The sequence below is a fragment of the Pezoporus wallicus genome, unplaced genomic scaffold (assembly GCF_028554395.1).
Source record: "Pezoporus wallicus isolate ANWC-B61680 ecotype Strahan unplaced genomic scaffold, APGP_CSIRO_Pwel_v1 contig_736, whole genome shotgun sequence".
Lineage (NCBI taxonomy): Eukaryota > Metazoa > Chordata > Aves > Psittaciformes > Psittacidae > Pezoporus > Pezoporus wallicus.
Window position 1 is genome coordinate 2,963,836 of NW_026639744.1, and position 21,265 is coordinate 2,985,100.

Sequence of the window (21,265 nt, forward strand, 5' to 3'; positions counted from 1 at the left end):
GAAGGTAGAGAAACATGTGAAACAGGATTACAGATGTCAGGCAGCAGCAGGAAAGTCTTACACAGCATCTAAAAAGGGAATGTGGAGTCACTGAGGGAACTGTAAGGTTTAAAATTAGTCAAAAGGAAGACAGGTATACAGAAAAGGCAGGTAACTGTAGGGAAGGTAACTGTAGGAACAGCAGTTCCAGATAACAACGCAGACAGGAGAAACAGAGAAACAGTTCTTTATAAATATAGGCTTTCTTAACAAAACTTTCCATAAAAATTTACTTTTCAAATTTTCTTCACATCCCATTGGAGGCGGGCAACTGATCAGCTGCCTTGGAATGGGATTCCATTTACTTTGTGAAATAGCTACAAAACATAGAATGTGTAGGTGGATTAAGTCTCATCTATTTATCAATTGGCTGGTATCTGTACCTTGTTTTTTTGAACTACGCTCTACCTGCTGTGATGAACACAGTAACACTTCACATCATGGTATTTTATGCGTAAGTCACGTACATTGCTCCAATATTAGGAAATCGTAAGAATTAAGTTTTTATTGGGATTTATTGTTTCACTTCTCAATTCAGAGAGGTGTCAGTTAATACTTTACGTGAAAGACAACGATCTGAATGTATGCAGACACTTAAAAAATAACCAATCTAAATAACTGTGCCAGTCTATGGCATGTTTTACATGTTTTATTGCTGATGTGCTTTACATCATTTTTAAGCATCTTCCTGTCTAATATTTGGCACAGATGCAGAATAGTTCTTCATGAAGGTTGAGATTATAAAATGAAATACAAGACCATGATCTGAAGCAGTGAAATTAACAAAGCCTCTGGGAATCGCATCTCTAGGATTCTATTCTAATTTTTCCCCTTCATTGTTCTCTATTTACCTCTCTATGTGGAAAAGGAAACACCCAAAACACTACAGTAATTTTAAAATCGGAAATACCCTGTTTATTCACAATGCTAATGAAATACATATTTCTAACATCAGCTTCTTAAGAGATTAATGGAATGGTCTGGAAAAAGAAGAGTATGTCAGATAAGCTTATTAAGTGATAGTGTCTGTTTCCACTCATCAACACTTAAAACTTTTGCTGTCCATCTCCTTTACAAAATCTTAAAAATCTATCTTTCCATACTGCAAACAAGAACATAAGAAATTTACAATGCAAAAAACAGAGTCAGGCATATTCTTGCGGGAAAAAAAAAAAAATGCAGGCGCTGAGTGGCAAGCAAAATCTGACACGCAAGCCTGATTCACAAAGAACTACTTCAAGTAAGAAGAGGGACAGCTAATTTTGATATGAAATTCAGTGTAACTTGTAAGCAATCAAATGCTTCAAAACAAATCAGGTACTTAACTACACTGTGAAACACAACGGCTTCCTGGGGAGCTTTTACTTCATAAACAAATAAAATCTTTTGACACGGATAAAACCAATAGAAAGAAGTTGGATTAGTGGGATTCCACAAGCAGGGACGGCAAATTAGTAGCTTAGAGAAAATGTAGTAATGGAGAAAATTTAAACTCGTGCATTTAGTGGATATAAAAGGATTAATCTTGATGGATAAGCTTCTATCAAATCCAGCAAAAAAGATAAAGCACCTGGTGGGAAGGAAGTAAACTGCATAGAGGAGAAATAATTCAGACTAAATGAAATGATGTAAGACAGAATGAGAAAGAGAAGATTAAAGAAAAATCTCTCTGTAAAGACATCTGGAACAAAAAAAAAATACTTGAAATTCTAATACCTTGTTGACACAAAATAAGAAAGAGAAGGAAAAGTACAGACCAAAAACTAGGTACTGTTTTACCCATCTGAAATAGATTTTTGATGTAATATGTAAGACCAAACACATATAGAGTATTCAAAAAATGAATTATTTAGAAAGAGATAATAAAAGACTCTTCAAGAAACACACTCCATTAAAAAAAAAAAAAAAAAAAAGTTGTATCAAAAGAGCAAATTTCACTTTGACTAGTTCCTTTACTGGCAACAACATAGTTATAAAAGTTGAAGTGAGTTCATAGAATCATAGAATCATAGAATAGTTAGGGTTGGAAAGGACCTTAAGATCATCTAGTTCCACTCCCCCTGCCATGGGCAGGGACACCTCACACTAAACCATATCACCCAAGGCCTCGTCCAACCTGGTCTTGAACACTGCCAGGGATGGAGCATTCACAACCTCCCTGGGCAACCCATTCCAGTGCCTCACCACCCTAACAGGAAAGAATTTCCTCCTTATATCCAATCTAAACTTCCCCTGTTGAAGTTCAATTAAAATAAAGTTCATATTTGATTTTGGTTCACTGACTTTAGCAAATCTGCTGGATAGTTATGCTAATTGAAAATGTCCATAGTTCAGAAATCAATAATCTAGACTAAATGTAAGTACCAACAAAAGACCTTAATGACCCAATGGGACAGTCAAGAAATAAAAGTATTTTAGCCTAGACAGCTGCCACTAGGCAAGTGACTCCCTTAGCTTCTATTCTAACAGTAATCAATTTCCCAGTATCCCATTTCCAATTTTGACAAAGTAGTTTTGACTATCAAAGTTCTTCAGGAGTGCTTGGGTCAACATACATTGAATCATTTCGTACTGGAAGAGAACATTTAGAAATGATGCTGCTGTGCACACAGGCACACACTTACCATGCCAATCTTTTGTTCGAACCTTAGTTTTTTTCCCCTGTATATTTACCTTATCTTTGATTTTATCAGCCCTGGTGTCCAAAAGCTGAACTTTGCTTTGCTCCTGGTTGTATTTGCGTCCTCCTGCTCCTGAGGTTATAGCTTTCACTTGTCCTGCAGATGTTGCAATGCTAGTGGATAGTACAGATGTGCTGATACCAGATACTGCAGTGGTACTGTTCCCATTCAGTGATCCATTTATACCTTATGATGACAGATTTAGAAAGCAACACTTAAAAAAGAAAAAGCTGAAGTAGCAGATACTTTCTTTGAGATGTTGCAGTCATAGTAACCCAGTTTCCATAAACACATTAGGAAGATATTTGACTATTTACAGGTTACTCCCCACATACATTAAAAATTTGCCATCCAAGAGTCACTTTGATGTGCTCATGGACTTACTTTAATTAAAACATATAGAGCTCCCACAATCTAAAGGACAAACACATTTAACACTGTAAGGAGAAAAATAAAAGGACAAAGCCAAAAAAATTAAATCTGAAGTTGCCCAGAGAGGAGAGACTAGCACCTCCCTCTCCACCCCCTTCATGAGGAAACCAGACAGTAACAAGGTCACCCCTCAGCCTCCTCTAAGCTGAACAAACCTAGTATCAAACAAATGTATCTTACATCTTCAAAAGGCGTGCAATGCCACCACATAAAAATACAGTCTGAGATGCAGGAAAATTGTTCTAACATAACCGGGCTGTTTTCTCTGAGATCCTGTAGCTGTAGCCATCCCTCCCTCCACGCCTCCCAAAAACTACTGTCTGATGTCTGCTGCTTATATGGAGGAACAGCATTCACTAGAGAAGTAAAATGCCTCCTAAATCAAACCATAAACTTTAAATGAAATTTTTTCCCTACTGCTGTAGGAAAACTGTTGTCCCGGACAACTATGTTTTCCCTACTGTTGTCCCGGACAACCATGGAAGAAAAAAACAAAAGGGGGGAGGGGGGAAGGGGAGAACAGTTAGTGTTAGTAGAAAGAGCATTTTTATGGCCTTTATTGAAAGCCCATAACTGTATGGCTCATGACTAGCTAACAGAATCTATTTTCACAAAACTGTTCAGGAATGGGAAGAATGATGAGGTATAAAACTCAAATTCCACATCTTTCTGCCTATGCAGAAGTTCAATGCTATTATTCCCTCCCCAGCTTTAGCCATTACCTTTTTCTGTACTGCTCCGACTATTTTTTCCTGTACCTCTTGAGTGGAATGAAGCAGAATCATGATTCTGTGCAGGAGGTGCAAACAGTGGTGGAACTCCCAAGAGAGGTGGGAAAAAAGCGGCCCCGGGACGAGAGTGTGTGTCTGCTGTTCGCCACCATTCTGCACAGCAAAGGAAATAAAAACAAACTTCAGTTGTTCTAATAATATATTTAAATACTTCTGTAAGCATGTTGCTGTGCAGAATCTAGATCAGATTTACTAAATCCAGGAGTATGAAGAAAACACAACATTCAGGAACTTAAGTGACATGAATTTCCTGGAATTCTTGTCTTAAGCCACTGAAGTCACTCTGGTACAGATTTCAATGCATTTTTAATTTAAACAATCTGAAAATAAATACTGCATAGAAGGCTATGTGACAGTGATCACCCTAAAATAAAACTGCTTGTCATTAAACGGGATCAATATTCACAGGTCACTCTTGAACACTATTACCTCAGCAGTCTTTCTGTATCAGAGCTATGAAAAAGTACAACAGGTTGAAATCACCTCTATAATCCCAGTCTTGGAATATTCCAAGACCTCCACCACAAATACATATTTGAAACAGTTCCCCAAGAAATGACGTATTTAATATCGGATTCTCTAGCTACAATACAGTAGTGGAAGTGGAAAAAAGCAGTCTGTATTTTTCTGTAACATCCCTATTAAAATGGTTGTTTCACAACAAGAAACAATGCTACTCTGTGCTGCTTGTTGCATAAATTCAAGTGGTTTAGCAAGAAATAGTTTCTTATTTAAAAAAAGCTAACATTCTTTTTTGTTTTGTCACTATTTTAAGCTTCCATCTTAAATGGTAATTTATTTCCTTTTCTCAGGAAAATTAACTCAAACGAGTTGACGCTGTCCCTACAACTTTGAACTTTTAACATTCTTGACTATAGCAGAAACTATTTAAAATATTTGTGCAACCTTCATGCAACCCTTTTCTGAAAATTCTTTAAGCTCTGCAAGACCAAACTGTTTTGGGGTTTTTGTTTTGTTTTTAATAAGGCACTGCTAAGCTTAAGCAGCCCTGTAAGAGGCAAATATCCAATGCACTGCTCTTGTCATAATGGTTTCTGCGTGAAAACAAGGGCCCAGAAACAGTGTGCGTATCTGCACAGAGGAATCCCTTGTAAGTGTCTAGATCATCTTTTGTATCTGTTGAAATAACAGCTACAACATATTGTAACACATTTATTAGTCAACAACTGAAAAAAAACCCACAAAGCATAATTAAGGAAGAACCTTTCATATCCCTCTTACGGGAAAGAAACTTTAGAAAGAAGATCTTATGTTATATATATGAGAAAGGAAAATGTGTGTCTTTGAAAAAAGATGCAGTCATATTTTCTCAGGAAAGAAAAAATTCTTCCAAACTTCTCTCAAAACTACCCCTCTCCACCACCACTAATGAAAGCAGAAATGATATCCCATTACAAGAAGCAGAAAAATCAGAAACATGACACATAAATGCCCTTGTGACAAGGGCTAGAAATGTAAAACCTAAACCTAACGAGCAAGCGCACATAAAATAATTCAACTCATGCAAGAGACTGTTATCTCTTAGCCAGGTCCTATACTAGACATACAAATCTATGAAGGTGTTAAAAGGGCAGCAATCATAAGTGGTTTGGTACAGTTGATTTATACAAAAAAGCTGTTGAGACACAGTGTTTTTTTATACTTAAAATACCAGATCTGTGCATATACTTTCCAGTCTTATAGTGAAAACCTCCTTATGCAACACCAGGCAATAGAAATACATCAGAAGGTGCAATCTACACAAGTAATAGGATGGACTAAGTCTTTTCTGACTTCTGTGATTGACTGCTTTTCTTCTGCTTGAAAATTATTTCTTTAGGGCTTAAAGTGCAATTATAATTTATTTTTTAATTTTTAAACCCTGAAATATAGCTTAAGTTGGGCATACATTCAGCACAAAACCAGTCTTGCATAATATCCCTGTGAAGAGCTGAGAGCAAAATCTGTGGTTTGGCTCACAGGCATGCTTCATTTCTTACCAAAAAAAAAAAAAAAAACAAAAAAAAAAAACACAACAAAACACAAAAAAAAACACCCACCAAAAATCTAGGGTTTTTATCATGCATTTCATGGATGATAACTGTGCTGTATGTATAGAACTTCTGCCACTTTACACACATAAATTACCAGTGTAATTAAAGGAACTAAACCATATAGCTGAGCAGGATTTAGACTAATGCATTTTTCAATTTTTTTTCATATTGCTATGAAATACATTAAGTTGTTAAGGAAAGTAAGAAATAACTACCTAGGTAATTGAGACTCTCAATAAATATATAAATTAAATTTGAAAAACCCTAATAAATTTTAACCTGCTAGTGTCAACAGACACTGAAACTGTAGTAAGAGCATGTATCACAGCGATTTTAAATTGTTATAAAGATTTTAATTGCTAAAACCCCACAAAATATGGCTAGAACATCAGCAATGAAAAAACAGAAGACTGGACAGACCAGAACAACAATTCCAAAACTTTCAGCATGGTATGGTAAGCAGCCTGTAGCTGATCTGCAAAAACTTCACATTATCTTAAATTTGGAACTTGAGCATATATTGCTATATACAGTAGTTTTGCATGCACTGAGTGGTCCCACAAATTTACAGAATTATTGCCTTGAAATGTACTAGCCGAAAAATGTAAAAACAATGGTCACTGGACAATATATGAGGCAGTACACATGAGACAAACTGCAACCACATTAATGACAAAGGTGCTGTGCAAGGGCTTAAGCAAGATTGTAATTACATACAGCCAGACTGCCTAAGATAACTTCTGAGCTACTTATTAGATTATCATGATCTATGGACAGAATGAGACAGAAGAACCAAATTAAGATTATTCATTTTACCCACACACACTTATTTAACCAGGTACATGAAAATAAAAAGCTGCCTTTACAGACATGAGTGACCAACTTCAGTTAAAACTTCTAAGAGCATCAAGAGAAGATCAGAAAATTGTCTAAGGTTAAGCGCAGAGTTCTTTCATTCCTTCTTCAACAGAAATAAAATCTTTACAATGTAGAAAAGTCTCTTGCAAAATGGAATAAAGTCAATGGAAGCTATGATAAACAACTACCACCTCTTACAACAATGCTTAAAATGAGCACCTGTTAACTGCTGTACTAACATGTATTAGATGGCTGTTACAACTGAATGGATCTTTCATACAAATTAAAAAAAAATACCGAATGAGAACATTACAAATGAATCAGTATTCACTGCTTTGTAAAGTATTTTACCCCTCCTTATTTCACCTCTACATGCTTTTCTTTTTGCAGGTATATCAGCTTTTACTCCTCTGGCATTAATAACTAATTACTATTAATAACTAATTATTAGTAGTAATAATAATAAGCCAAAGCTGTCTTATTTATATCACACAAAATTTTTAAAATACCTCAAGATCTCTTTGCAGTATTTCCTGTGGGATTTTACCAGTATTTAATCTGACACTCCTAAACTCTACTGGTGGTGAAATCCCAGAGTCCTGAATTCTACCAGGAGGCTACTGGAGGGATAAGATGAACATGCAGGGCCTGACCAGGCTAGAAAAGGAGAGGTCTCTTCAAGAGTCTCACTTCTTGGCAGATATATCTTTTCTTCAAACTACAGAAAAAAATAATTAATAAGCATTTTGACTTAACTGCACACTTTGGAGAATGCATTACGGTATTTCGTTTACTTTATTAAGCTTTATTCTCAGAGGTAAGATCTACAGAGTACGGAAAACACTAGCTAACTGACATCTTACAGTGGAAGTAAGATGTACCATTTTGTGTTCATCTCTCCTGTGCAATCTGTTAATATTCTAAAGGGTGGGAGACTACTGACTTCACAAGATGCCACCAAAAAACCTGACTTCTCAGTACTGCTTTCAGATTTCAGTATTGCTTTCAATTTCTGATTCTCTTCTTTGTGCATGTATTTGAAGTGGAACAGGTTGTCCCAAGCCAGTACGCAGTCCCAGTCTTGAAAGTTTCCAAGACCAAACCAGGTGAGGTCCTGCGTGACATGGTCTGATCCCATAGATGGATTCTGCTCTTCGGACTAGAGGCCTCCTGAAGAGGCCTAGACTAGAGGCCTTCAACCTGCACTTTACTATGATCCTACAAACTTACGAGCGCTTCTCCATGTAAACTCAGGACAATATCCAAATGACCACGCATTCCGCGTTTTCCAAGCAACTCCCTTTATCACCAAAGGCATCTGCACAATGCACTTTTGGGGGACTTTGTACAAAGACACCATTACTTGACTGTGTCTGTTAATTCAAAAAATCTAGGAGGAGGAAAAGAATTATCTTATTGTGTTACTATATACAATGAGTAATTTTGGAGTGATCTCCTGACTGCAGCATCTCATCATGTTAATTGTTACGAACACGGGTGCATTCCCTATGATTTTTCATTTATTAGCACTTACAAGGCAACATAAGGCCTATATTGCATACACAATATAGAGAAATTCCTCTTACCAATTTCAAATTTCTGGGGGGTTTGGCATGTATACAGGGAGTATTTCTTCATACTTTCAGCCCCAGTTTAAAAACACTGTATTTCACTTTGCTGAACTTAGTTCAAATGTCTTCAACCTCAGTTAATTAATTAGTGCATTTAAAGAAAAAAAAAGGCAAAACAGAAACAAACCCCATTTATGTACCTTCTTCCAAGGCACAAGTGATACATACGGAATACAAGTGATGCCCATACTGAACTAGTAATACTACGTTAGTTACCATCTGCTACACAGTTCAATTAGGAAACATGACAATGATGCTGATGAGCAGTAATGCACTGTAATGTTTCGTAATACTTTTAAGACAAGTAATGTTAAAATATTCCTCGAGCTTAAGTTTATCAACTTTCTTCATCATGCAAAAAAAAAAAAAGTAGGTGACTTTACACAATATTATGCATCACCTTGGCCTTTAAAAGAAAACAGCTGCATTGTGTGCTACCTAAGCCATTATCTAATACATCCAGAGAAGAGAAGCCATTAATTTTTAAATAAGCATTTAGAAACATGGAATAAAATAAAGGAAAAATGGAAACAAAGTTTTTTAACAATAAACTTACCTGTAATGAGATTTTTTCTCTTTCATACTGGTTAAAAACATCAACAGTCCATCTCGCAATTAATTCTAGTATTTTCTATTTTAGTGTTCACTCTTCAAGTTACTAACTTACCATAAACACTTTCTGCCTTCCAAAATTTTATATTAAACCACACTCCTTAACATTATTGACTTACTTCAAAATAGGTTAAATATTTTTGAACACAGCTTTTGAAATTCTGTTAACCACTAACACAAATAAATGATTGAAAGCATTACTCCAAAGGGCAACATACAGTTCAACAATGCTGGTCTCTTAGTAACAAGGAATGATAACTGTGAATACCTTTGTTAATATTAATGAACTTCACGGTGCTACATGAGGTTTTCAAAAGAGCTAAAAAGGAATAAATGCTTAAATAATGCCTTATAATACAAGGCACCAATGCACAACCAGCAGAAATACAAAAATAACATGGTATTTCTAACAATGCTAAGGACATTCCAACTTAAACAGCAAATCTAGAGAACTGCTTAGGGTGACAGAAATTAATGTGTATTTTCCTCATTTCTGTGTTGTTCTTTAATCATTACAGTGCTAGCAAAGTTTGCCTTCTATGTTCCTCCCACCAACAGTAAGTCTTTCAAAGAACTTCTATGCACAATTTCATAGTAGCGGTGAATGTCCCTCAGTGTAAAATGCTATTACCATCACATTCTCCCTCAACATTTGCAACTGCTGTAAAATTCCACAAACCGTAACTCACCACTTTGTTTTTAAGCATCCATTTCAATTTTGCTATTGTCACTTAGCATTAAGAATCCTTAAAATTCAAGTCAATAAATATTTACAAGCCTCATATGAAAATTCTGATAAAACCAAGGACTACAAAAAAAAAAAACACAAAAGACATTTGTTTACACACTTTTACAATATAGGCACTAAATCTGATCTTTCTCAACATTTTTTCAGAAGCCAGAATGCCATTTTTATAGAAAGTCTGAAACATAAAATAATAGTTGGTGTGTAAAAAAAAAAACTGAAAATTTAGTGGAAATTCAGAGACTTTTCTGATTAAAACAACCCTTTAGCTTTGTGCATTTATGTCCACAATTTTTAAATCCCTGTGGGTGAATTCAAGGGGAAATAGTGGACTACAAAAAACCTGAAGATTTTTGCTTTGATAGAAGCAGCATCTGGTTTGGGATTTTTTTATTTATTTTTAAATAAAAAGTTAATGAACTTCCTCCTCTTTGAAATTTTAAAATAAAAATCCCTTCAAGTCTGAAAATATCAAAGCAGTAAGACTTGATTGTTCAGCTTTGAACAGTTTCACACTTTGGTATTATCAATCCTCATGAAGACAAAACATTGAATTATGGTATCAATTACTCATGTGAGAAAAGGCTGTTCGATTTATATTTTTCCAAAGTTGCTAACACTCTCACAGGAATGAACTGAAATCTTTTTCCAGAGCCTATTTTCTTTTACAATGCACCTTCTTATTTTCAGCAATGGTTGAAAAAGACGAAAGCAAATAAAGTATCTCTTTACTTGACTGGAATGCTTTAATTATTCAGGAACTAGTGCTGTATTAGGCAATTATACTAACAGTATGTGATATATTTCATAACGGTTTCGCACAGGTGCTTTGTGTATTTGACCTGGGAATATGCCAAAATAATTTATTTGTAGTGTAATCTCCCTGGAAAGCATAAAGACTCCCAGTACTAACCCACCGTGCATTGCTGGAACCTGACAGGGTATGCAAATCAAGTTTATTGTAGAGACTACTTAACAGACTATTGATTACTGAAAGGAAAATAAATAGATGAATTAGAATAAAAAGAACCTCTCTAATGCATGGATTAAGACGCCTTGTTCATTCGTAAACTATTTTATTAGATGGTAGAAAATTTAAATGTGAATATAATTAAATTGACAGACATCAGGGTTGGGGCTTTTTTTTCTTTTTTAACATCACAGAAATGAATAACATTTCAGTTTAGGAACAGGCTACATACTGGTCTGTCTTGACTACACAGTATCTTGTACATTCAAGAAAGTTTTAACTCAGTGAAGTTGCTCTTCCAGTCACAGGTCATTTACTGGTAAACAAGTCTGCAGGTGGTTGACAGCCTAACACTTCAGTCAAGTTTCTCTAGGACAGTGTATACCTTTTCAGAGTGGATGCAATAGTAACCATAGTGTACTGTGTCACATAGAGAAATGGATATACTCATAAATAAAACTGATGGGAGCATACTGACAGTAAACTACAATCCAGCTTGTTTTTAGGAATCTGAAGTGTCCTTGAGAAAATATATACATTCTTAAAGAGCAGATGCAGTCAGGCAAAGAAAATGACATTAAAAAAAAATCAAAAAAGGAAACAACCCATGAATACTGGTAATTACTACGAGTCCCTATTAGCTATCAGACAGAAACTAAGCTTTTTAAGTAAAAGTTGAGAATAAAATTTTGAAAACTACTGAGTACCTGGATTTTGTAATGAAGAAACTGATGGCGTAGTATTTTATTACATTATTCATCTGCTTTAGTCTTATTGCATTACAACAGATCAAATATACACCCTATCATATACAGGCAATGTTACAGGAGACACAAAATTACATGCTGTAATATCTACAAAGCAAACGCAGCAAGGACAGGTAAACTAGTCACATAAATCCTCACTTTGGGGCTGTACATCTATAGCCACATGTAAATGAACTACTGCATTCTGGGAACCACTATAAAGAACCATTTTGAGTGGCAGAAGCTAATGAACGCAGACACGGAAGTCTTCTGGAGTCGAATCTGTAGCAAAGTAAAAATTTTATTTTTATTGAATAATAAACCACGCTGCTCACTCTGGAGCAGTTTTAGTTAAGAACTTTTCTGGCTGATTTGAAAGTAATTAAAATAAATAGTTGAGACATAATTCTAGGTATGCAGATGTTCTGAATTCTTTTTCTTTCCAAAGAAGTAGCAAATTAACAAATGCAAGCTGTAGTAGGGCACTCAGAATCCAGCGGTTCTATGGTATCAGGGCAGAATAGATTTTCAGTTTGGAGAATGCACACTTGCTCACTCTATTGCAAGAGCCAAATTTGATCTGAAAGCAGTGGATTACCATGAATTTAAGACTAAAAACTTCCTATTTACTGTACACTTTATAAGAACCAGTAGCACTCAGACTAGGAAAAAAAAAAGAATGGAATGTCTATGATCTGTTCTTCAAAGTGAAGAAAGAAACAGCAGGGAAGAGTTATTTCCTACTTCTTGTTCTGTTGATGAAATAATATGCAAGCGAGCAATTGAAATGTGAGTTTAATTCACAAAAATAAGATTCTTGCATAGAGAAATCTTCCATATAAGTTTCTGATTCAAGGCAAGATGTTTGACTCTAGTCAAGACTTATCTAAGACTATGACATTTTGAAATTCACCCTTTCAACCTCAAGTTCCATTAGAAGAAGCTGTTCTCCAGATATAAAAACACAATAGGGGTTGGGTTTGACTGCTGAGAACATGACATATATTCAAGAAGCTGATTGTTAGATCTTAATCTGAAAGTGGCACAAACTTTGACAGAGCAATCCTTAATTTTATCCTTGCTTCTGAGGATTACATCTGAAACATGCAATTTCAAATTAATTTCATTCCTTTAGTAAACAAGTACTATGTAAAATTTATTCACATGATATTAATGTCACTTAGAAAACAAGGAAAACCAAAATGCAACATTTTTCTTCGATGTATCTTTGCAACCTCTTTACATTTGACTTGTAATAATAATTACAAGTGTTGACAAACACTAAAAATCATATTGCAGTATAAAATTGAGTCATTTTTACCGCATGTGTTGATTGTGGAACTGAGTGACGCAGCTCCAGTGGAAAGGCCACCTTTCGATACAGCTGAAGCTACAGATGTTGTAGAAGATGCTGGAGTCAAAGCAGCTGCAGTAGAGGAGACTGACGATGACGTTAACCGCTCTCCAGACTCCATATCTGTAAGAGAGAACATAAATATTTTCTATGGCAGGAAATTAAATTCAGTAATTTAATTTACAGGAGCACCTGTGCTGACCATGTCTCAAAATCTGCACTCGATTCTGGTGTAGTTCCTACAAGATGTTCACCTGAGAGGTGCATCACATGAACAGTACTCAGCCATCACGGGAATCCAGCACAGTAAGGGAATTAGGTAGTGCTATCAAGAGCTACATCGTATTCTGATTTGAACACAGCCTCACCTGTGATCATCACACCCACTGCTCAAGAGCTGCATTTCAGCTCAGGCTGGCACCTTCGGCCTTTGCCTGAATCAGGACATCCTGGGCTGTGCCCATGCCTCCTGGCTAGGCCGCAAGGCCTGCATCAGCTCCTACCTTCTCTACTCCTGATCAGACTAATGGATAGAACCCAGGCCTGACAGATTCCTTTCTTTTTTCTGGATCCTGTGACCAGCACAGCATTCACATCCAGAGAGACTGTGCCAGGGTCAGGAAAAGCACTGCCTGCATCATCCCTGACTGCAACCTTGTCCCTCCTTACAAAACAGTCCTGCTCTTGCTGCTCCCTGACAGAACCCAGCTTTATAGAACCTGCAATGCATCCCAAACGGCCCATATCTACTCTCTTAATTTAGGAAAAGACCCAGCAATTACAGTGAGATAGTATCAACATCAGAACTCCTGTAATCTGCTAGCTTTTTCTTCCTGGTAAGCTTTTTATATAAAATAAAACATCACAAGTTACCAGACTTACTTCACTGAACAAGCATCTGCACTTCAAAAATAAAATCGCACAATAAAGTTGTTACTAAAAGTAATGCTACTTGTTGAGAAGTAGCTTCTCAAATACTTTAAAATTCCAGCCAGGCAAATGATGTCTAAGCACAGTGGTAGCAATGTCAAAAGACTATCTGGCTCAATCTGCCAGGACCACAGTTGACCCGAGTCAGTATCAGAGTATAAGGTGGAGAAGAAATCTACAAAAGAAACAAGACTAGGCATAGTTAAGTCCTAATAGGGAAGGTCCTGAGAAACTGGTCCCTGTCCTGCAGTTCCTCTTCAGCTACAGAGTCAACACCCTTTCTCAGCCCTATCACTGGAAATGTGACGAGGCCAGATGATACGCAGAAGTCAACTGCTGTAAAATCTCACTCCCAGAATCTATAAAACAGAATGCCAGCTACACAGGGACACATTTTCACAAACATTAGTCAATTCAGAAAACTGATGTGTTAAACAGCTTGTGATCCAAGTTATGTTAAAACAGCGACTTCCCAAATACTCATTTGGAAAGCCAGCGTAAGAGCTGTTACCTACTTCTCAACAAAGATGCAGCACCCTTGCTTCCTCTCAGCCACAAAAAATGGCTGAAAGCCAGAGGAAGTAAAAAAGCAAAACTTACACAGAAACACACAAAATATATGGAAGATACATTGTGCCTATCTTAATTAAGTCATTAATTCCTTATCACAAATAGTTTTCTATGTGGCAATTTCTCTTACGTAAGAGAAATTATAAACACATCCTAATGGTATTATTACAGTAACCACTTTTAAAAGGGAACGTATTTCTAAGCTTTAATGCACTGCATTAAAAACTCAGGATTGAAATCTGGTATTTTACTTATGCTTCCTGACAAAACATTCAGAACTCTCCAATTTATTAAGAAAACGAAAAAAAAAACGAAAAAGAAAATGGAAAACGGAAAAGAAAACGGAAAAGAAAACGGAAAAGAAAACGGAAAAGAAAACGGAAAAGAAAACGGAAAAGAAAACGGAAAAGAAAACGGAAAAGAAAACGGAAAAAGGTATGCATTAAAATAAGTCTTTACCATCTGTAAATAAGCATAGTTTAAAACCACCTATAAGCAAGCCACACTGCTGTCATGAATGGGAAGATATCCTTGGTAAATCAATACCTTTTTAAATACAGAAAAGTAAATTTAGCTATACTTGCAAGCTTTTAACCAACCTAAGCCATCTGCTTGAACTGGTAATACAGCATCATCAAACAAGAACTGGGAGAATAGTAATAAACTGCCCTTTCAAGGCTCCCCTCTTCCCTCACCCCCTTCCCACTCTTTTTTTTTTCCTTTCAGTTTGCATGGGGTTGGAGGTTGGTTTGGGGGGGACTGCATTTTCAACCTTTCATTCAGCTGCTTGTTTAAAGTCATAAATAGAAAACTAGAACACTGGTGTTTCTGAATGATTCTGAACTGAAGAAATCATATTCTTTTCCTAGAGACACACATACTTTTGCTGTTGAACTAAGTCAACCCTTAATTACGTTTAGTTAATTACTCTAACCACAGCAGATGGCTGACACCAAAAGAGATAATCCCCAAAACAGTCATTAGTCAGGATCAGCAATAATCACATTGTAGACCTAATGCTTCTGTGACTCAAAGTCTATTCCAGCTACAGCAGATTCACATTCTTTTTAACCTCAAATATGTATTAGTTGTTTGTTTCAATTTAGTGTATTTTACCACTCAATACTTGTATAAACTCTCAAGTTTGTAAAAGAAAAATTGAGGTGGGGAGGATATACTTTTTTTTATTTTCCATGTGTACTGATTTGTGTCAATGCTTTGCCTGAAAACTCCAGTTATATTCCCAGACTTTTCTATAGTGAATAATAATAATGAATGCAACTGAACACAATGAAAACAGAAAGCAATCTCTCATTAATGTGGAACAAAGCGGGAAGTATGTGCAGTTTTACACAACAAAAAATTTTTTTCTCCTGGAGGGGGGGGAAAAAAAAGAAAAAGAGAAAGAGAAAAAGAAAAAAAAGAAAAAGAAAAAAGAAAAAAAGAAAAACAGAAAGAAAAAGAAAAAGAAAAAGAGAAAAAGAAAAAGAAAAAGAGAGAAAGAGAAAAAGAAAGAAAAAGAAAAAGAGAAAGAGAAAGAGAAAGAGAAAGAGAAAGAGAAAGAGAAAGAGAAAGAGAAAGAGAAAGAGAAAGAGAAAGAGAAAGAGAAAGAGAAAGAGAAAGAGAAAGAGAAAAACTACTGATGTTTAATAAAAATAAGAACACTACAAATATGAGGGGGTTTACTAAAGGAAACAACATTCAAATCATTTTCACATTTTAAAAGGTAAGATTTCTTTAAATTACCTACCAAATCCATGCTCAAAACCTTCGCTGAAATGTATACTAACATAGAAAAAAAACCATGTTCTTAGATAGTAACTCCCTTCATGGGGTATTATCACAGACATAATAGCATACCGTCAATGTCAGTTGGGATGCGTGAATACTATAGTATATAGCATATACTATATACTATAGTATAAGGGGTCTTGAAAAAAATCTGAAGAGTACGCATAACTCCAACTTCCAGTTTAACCACTCGCATGTATTGCTTCATTATTGCAAAGATTACTTTTAACACAGTGAAAAAAGAAGTTGAAAGTGGAAGTGTAAAAACACGCTTCAGTCTTCCTCAGCGACAAAGTGAAAACTTGTAACAATTATTTGACTGTCAACTGGAGAAGAGCCGCACAGCATTTGGTGTTCTCTTGTCTTACAGCAAGTTATTTAATCATACTGCACCTGAATGGAACCACACGATAGTATCTCAGAATTCAGAATCCAGCACAGCAGAGCTCATTGCAAATCTGAAATGCAGGTTCATTTTAGGAAGTAAAACTAAAGACCTCGCTCTTTTCCTTCAAAGTGGGGCAGAGCCCAAAAAGGTCAGCACACAAAAAGTAAATGAAGACTCTGAGTGCTGGCCACGGAGGTTACCCAGCAGGTCAAGCAGCACCCATGGGTTCTGCACCATGATGTCACAGAGGCCGCAGAACCAAGGCAGAGTGGGTGTAAACGCAGTGGTATGCCCAAAAGTACACACAAGCAAGTACCCTGACCAAAGCCTCACAGGGAACTAAGTGCAGTGCTCACAGAAACTGGTGCAGTTCATTACAGACAAACTACGGTCACAGGAGGCTCCCAGGGATGCCCCCTGCTCGAGTGACAAAGTCTGGTCATACACCTTCCAACATGCAGTCTACTACTGCTACAATGTTTTAGACATCTGAGATTTTTAAACTCAAATAAAAGTCTCGATATAACTAATGAGATTCCCTTTACGTGTCTCAGATGCTGTACAAGCTTTAAAGGCCAGGTCAAGTGCTAAAAATTTCAAGTTTTGCAGAACCTCATTGTTATTATGTCACTTTTGATAATTTACTCTAAGCACTTCACATAAAACTCTCTAGGGAAAAAAGCCACCACAATAAAACTTTTTTTTTTTTTTTAGTAAATCAGCAGCATTACTGGCTTGTGTTCTTGGGTGTCATACCAACTACAAAGACACTTCTATCCACAAATGACCTTAATATGTTACTGTCAGTTACTCTGTACAAAACACCCGGTGCATTCCTGCACCATGCTCCAAGCCCTCCCTTTTCTCAGATCAGGCCATATTCAATTAGGTATAACAACACACTGTTGATTGCAACAGAATCCATAGCAGTGAAAATACTCATAAAATCACAAATGTATCACATCACAGTTCTACAAATTTTACTCGCATAAGGCAACTTACTGAAAACCACTTAAAAGTAGATCCAAGGCTTATGTTTGACATAACTGAGTCAGGACTCGCTGGGCAAAAAATGGAAACAAGGGAATCAGTTGCTCATCTACTGAAACCACAGAATAAGAGTGGTTTGGGTTGGAAGGGACTTTAAAGGTCATCTAATCCAACCCTCGGCTATGGGCAGGGTAACTTCCCACTAGACCAGGTTTCTCAAAGCCCCATCCAACCTGGCCTTGAACACTTCCAGGGATGGGGCAGCCACAGTTTCTCTGGGCAGCCTGTGCCAGTGCCCCACCACCCTCACAGGGAAGCACATCTTCACAATTACCTAATCTCAATCTCCTCTCTATCAGTTTAAAGCTATTCCCCCTTGACCTAACCCTGCAAATCCTTGCAAAAAGTCCCTGCAATGGATGGCCATTTTAAGTAGCCTCAGGATAAAATATGACATTTTAAAAATGTGCATCTGTTTTGACTCCATCTAACAAGATAAACTCATCACTAAATGATACATGCAAATTAAACTGCAACTCAAGATCGTATTCTCTCCTACCTTGTAAGTACTTGTGTTATTTTTAGTTAGAAATAAATCTCACTTTGAATACTTCTGCATTTATATATTTCATGATTATGCTAAGGAAAAAAAAAACTTAGGAATGACAAACTACATGATTCAGTTGCTTTACATTCCATGCAAGGAGGATGGGCATACAGGTCAGGTTAAATTACAATCCCCCATGATCCTCACTTCTTGATAAACCTCAGAACATACTCCTGAAAGCTGCATAACGGTGGCATGGAATACGATCTATCTGATTTGTACCACAAAAAGTGAATGGCCACGCCAAGTACCTATCAGGCAACACAGCACTGCTGGAGTCAATGCTGAAATGACCCAAGTCTACTTAAAAGAAACACTTCAAACCCTAAATATCAATACTGAGAGCCTTATCTAAATAAATAAAAATAAACAAAATAATAAAAAAAAACCCCACACACATATATCTACTATCTGTTATTCTGTATGGGATTAACAACTTTACACACGTATGTTTTGCAGTCGCCGCTTTTATTTTAAATAAGCACCCCTTCACCTTCTGTTGTTTTCACTTCTATGCTGGGTTAGGACAGGAAAAGCTGACACCACCAGCCTTAAAACACAAAAACAGATTACTGGAGATAGCTTCTTACACAGATGTAAACACAATCAGGAATGCTCACCCTGCAAAAGCAGCCTACTAATACAGTTAATCTGCACAAACCACTCCTTGCAGAGCAGCAGATTTTAACCAGGTGACAAGAAAAGGACCCCATCATATAATTCACTTTGACCAATGCAAAGGTGTGCAATTCATCCAGCTGAAGGAGATGAGTGTTCATGCTTTAGATAGCAGGATGAGAATGGTACAGTACAATTCTGTGGAGACCACATTAAGGCTCACAGAGACTTAGCTCACAGAGTGGAGATAACAGCGCTAGATACCTGTAGTGTAACGCTTCCAAGCAGATTCTAAACAGCAAGTAAGTACTGGCACTGCGTAAAATTGATGCAGAGCCTGGCCTCTGTCTTGACTGCACAGGCTGAAATAATAATATCTGTAGAACATTCAAATGTAAAGATTGGGCACTTACCCTGAGTTTGGGAAGTGCCTGAAAGAGTCAGTTCTGCCATTCTGTAATCAAATTAATGTTTCATCATTTCAGAAGTGACATTTCACAAACTCTTCCTGTTCTAAGGGCAGAGGGAAATAATAACAATTATAACAACAATAATAATTCAATCACTGAAATATTTTATACTGATTTAGGATGAATACCAGTTTTTAAGGATTGTATTTTTGTGCATGATGATTCAACTTAGGCAAGTTAAAAACCTGTTTCAAGTTCTCTGTAAAAAGTTGATCTTTCATTCTCTACACAACTATTTTTTTTTATATACTGATTACAAGACTTTGATACTTTGTTCATCTGCACTAGATTCTAATACAACTACTACATCTTACTCTACAGAAGCAAGACTGATAGCATTTTATGCTATTACTTAAGTTTGCAAGGACACTGAGCAAACTGTATCTAAACCTACCTCTATGATTTCAAAAATCAAAGTATTACTCAATCTACTACTCAATATAACATTTTTTAAATACATTGCTGTCCTGAGTACAGCTGTAGCAGTCGTTTTTTCTCCTTCTTAGTAGCTGGTGCAGTGCTGTGGTTTTGACTTCTGGCCTGGGAACAGCGCTGATAACATCAATGTTTTTAGTTACTGCTCAAATGTTTAGTCTGACCAAGGACTTTCTGAGCCTCATGCTCTGCCAGGGAGGAGGGGAACCCAGAAGGAAGCAGAGACAGGACACCTGACCCAAACTGACCAAAGAAGTATTCCATACCAGAGCACATCATGCCCAGGATGTAACTGAGAGTTACCCAGAAGGGCTAGTTAGGTATCGGTCGGGCTAGGTATTATCGGTTGGCGGGTGGTATTGTATTCTCTTCCCTTGTTATTTCCTTTATCATTATTATTATTGGTGGTAGCAGTAGTGATTTATGTTATACTTTAGTTACTGAACTGTTCTTATCTCAACCGATGGGAGTTACATTCTTTCAATTCTCCTTCCCATCCCTCCAGGAATGGGGGGAAGAAAAGGGGGGGGAGTGAGAGAGAGACTGCATGGCTGATTTATGGCTGACTGGGTTTAAACCACAACAATCGCGATTTTTTTTTTCTTAGGGTAACTCTGAAATGGCTACCAGGAACCCACATCAGAAATCCTATTCCAATAGTACTTTGAAAAATCAGTCATTAAATGTTGAAGGAACATGGAAAATAAACTACAAGCATGTGATTTCACTAGCATGCTTTTTACAGAAATTACTATTTCGCTGTTTCACACAGAATCTCAATTTTTAAGGTTAGCTGCAAAAATAATCAGAATATTAAGATTAAGGAGTATAAAGATTATCTGTAGTACTTCAGGTATTCAAAAGCCCACATTTTTATTCCTTTTTTACTGTATTCAAGAATAAGATGTTAAACATTCTATTTCCTCTCATTCTGAGATACCCAATAGATTTGTTCCCAATTTATCCAGTCATTTTATAATCAGGTAATTTTTAACACTGAGCTAAAAAGACAATGCATTGCTTCCTTGTTGGCAATACTTTGTGAATATGCCTGTTTCATTGCAGCTTACAATACAGGAAACTGAACTAAATCCATAAATAGACATGTAAGTAGGTTTCCTATAGGAAATCTCAAGAAAGTAACTGACAGGGAGGAGGGCTAAGCACCCTTACAATGTATTCCTTGAGAAGATAGCATAACTTATGTTTAAGGACTCTAAAGAATTACACTTTGTTCTACAGTCTTACAAACATAATTGTGCGCTAGGGCTCACAGTACTATGAACATCAGGCCCCCCATTTTCCAAACATTATTAAGAGGACTAGTTGGTAATACATTGTCTGGCCACTACCTAGTCTAGCGCTCTATGACTGTGATCAAGCTTCGTCACCTACTTCTGCAGATACTTGTATCCTGTTCACCTCTTTAAATAATGGACTTTTTCAGGTTCTTTTCCTGAGAATCACTTGGTTGTCTTCCCTTCTCATATCTAAAGCTTTATGTTACATTTGGAGCAAGTATTCCTGCGTATAATTACCCAAACTATCCTGTT

At 36.5% G+C, this 21,265-nt stretch overlaps 1 protein-coding gene across 20 annotated transcripts in view; it reads right to left on the reverse strand.

Annotated features, from left to right (window-relative positions):
• BAZ2B (bromodomain adjacent to zinc finger domain 2B) overlaps positions 1-21,265 on the reverse strand; it is a 127,125-nt gene that overhangs the window by 46,943 nt on the left and 58,917 nt on the right. For 19 of the 20 annotated variants that reach the window (XM_057415627.1, XM_057415629.1, XM_057415633.1 and 16 more), the window contains 3 exons: positions 12,881-13,036; positions 3,875-4,036; positions 2,713-2,906 (listed from right to left, as the gene is read on the reverse strand). In XM_057415627.1, coding sequence (XP_057271610.1) covers positions 2,713-2,906; positions 3,875-4,036; positions 12,881-13,034 — 510 coding nt within the window. In that variant the 5' untranslated portion in view covers positions 13,035-13,036. Of the gene's footprint in view, positions 1-2,712; positions 2,907-3,874; positions 4,037-12,880; positions 13,037-16,597; positions 17,003-21,265 lie in introns of those variants that run through there. The other variant, XM_057415631.1, reaches the window with a different exon arrangement.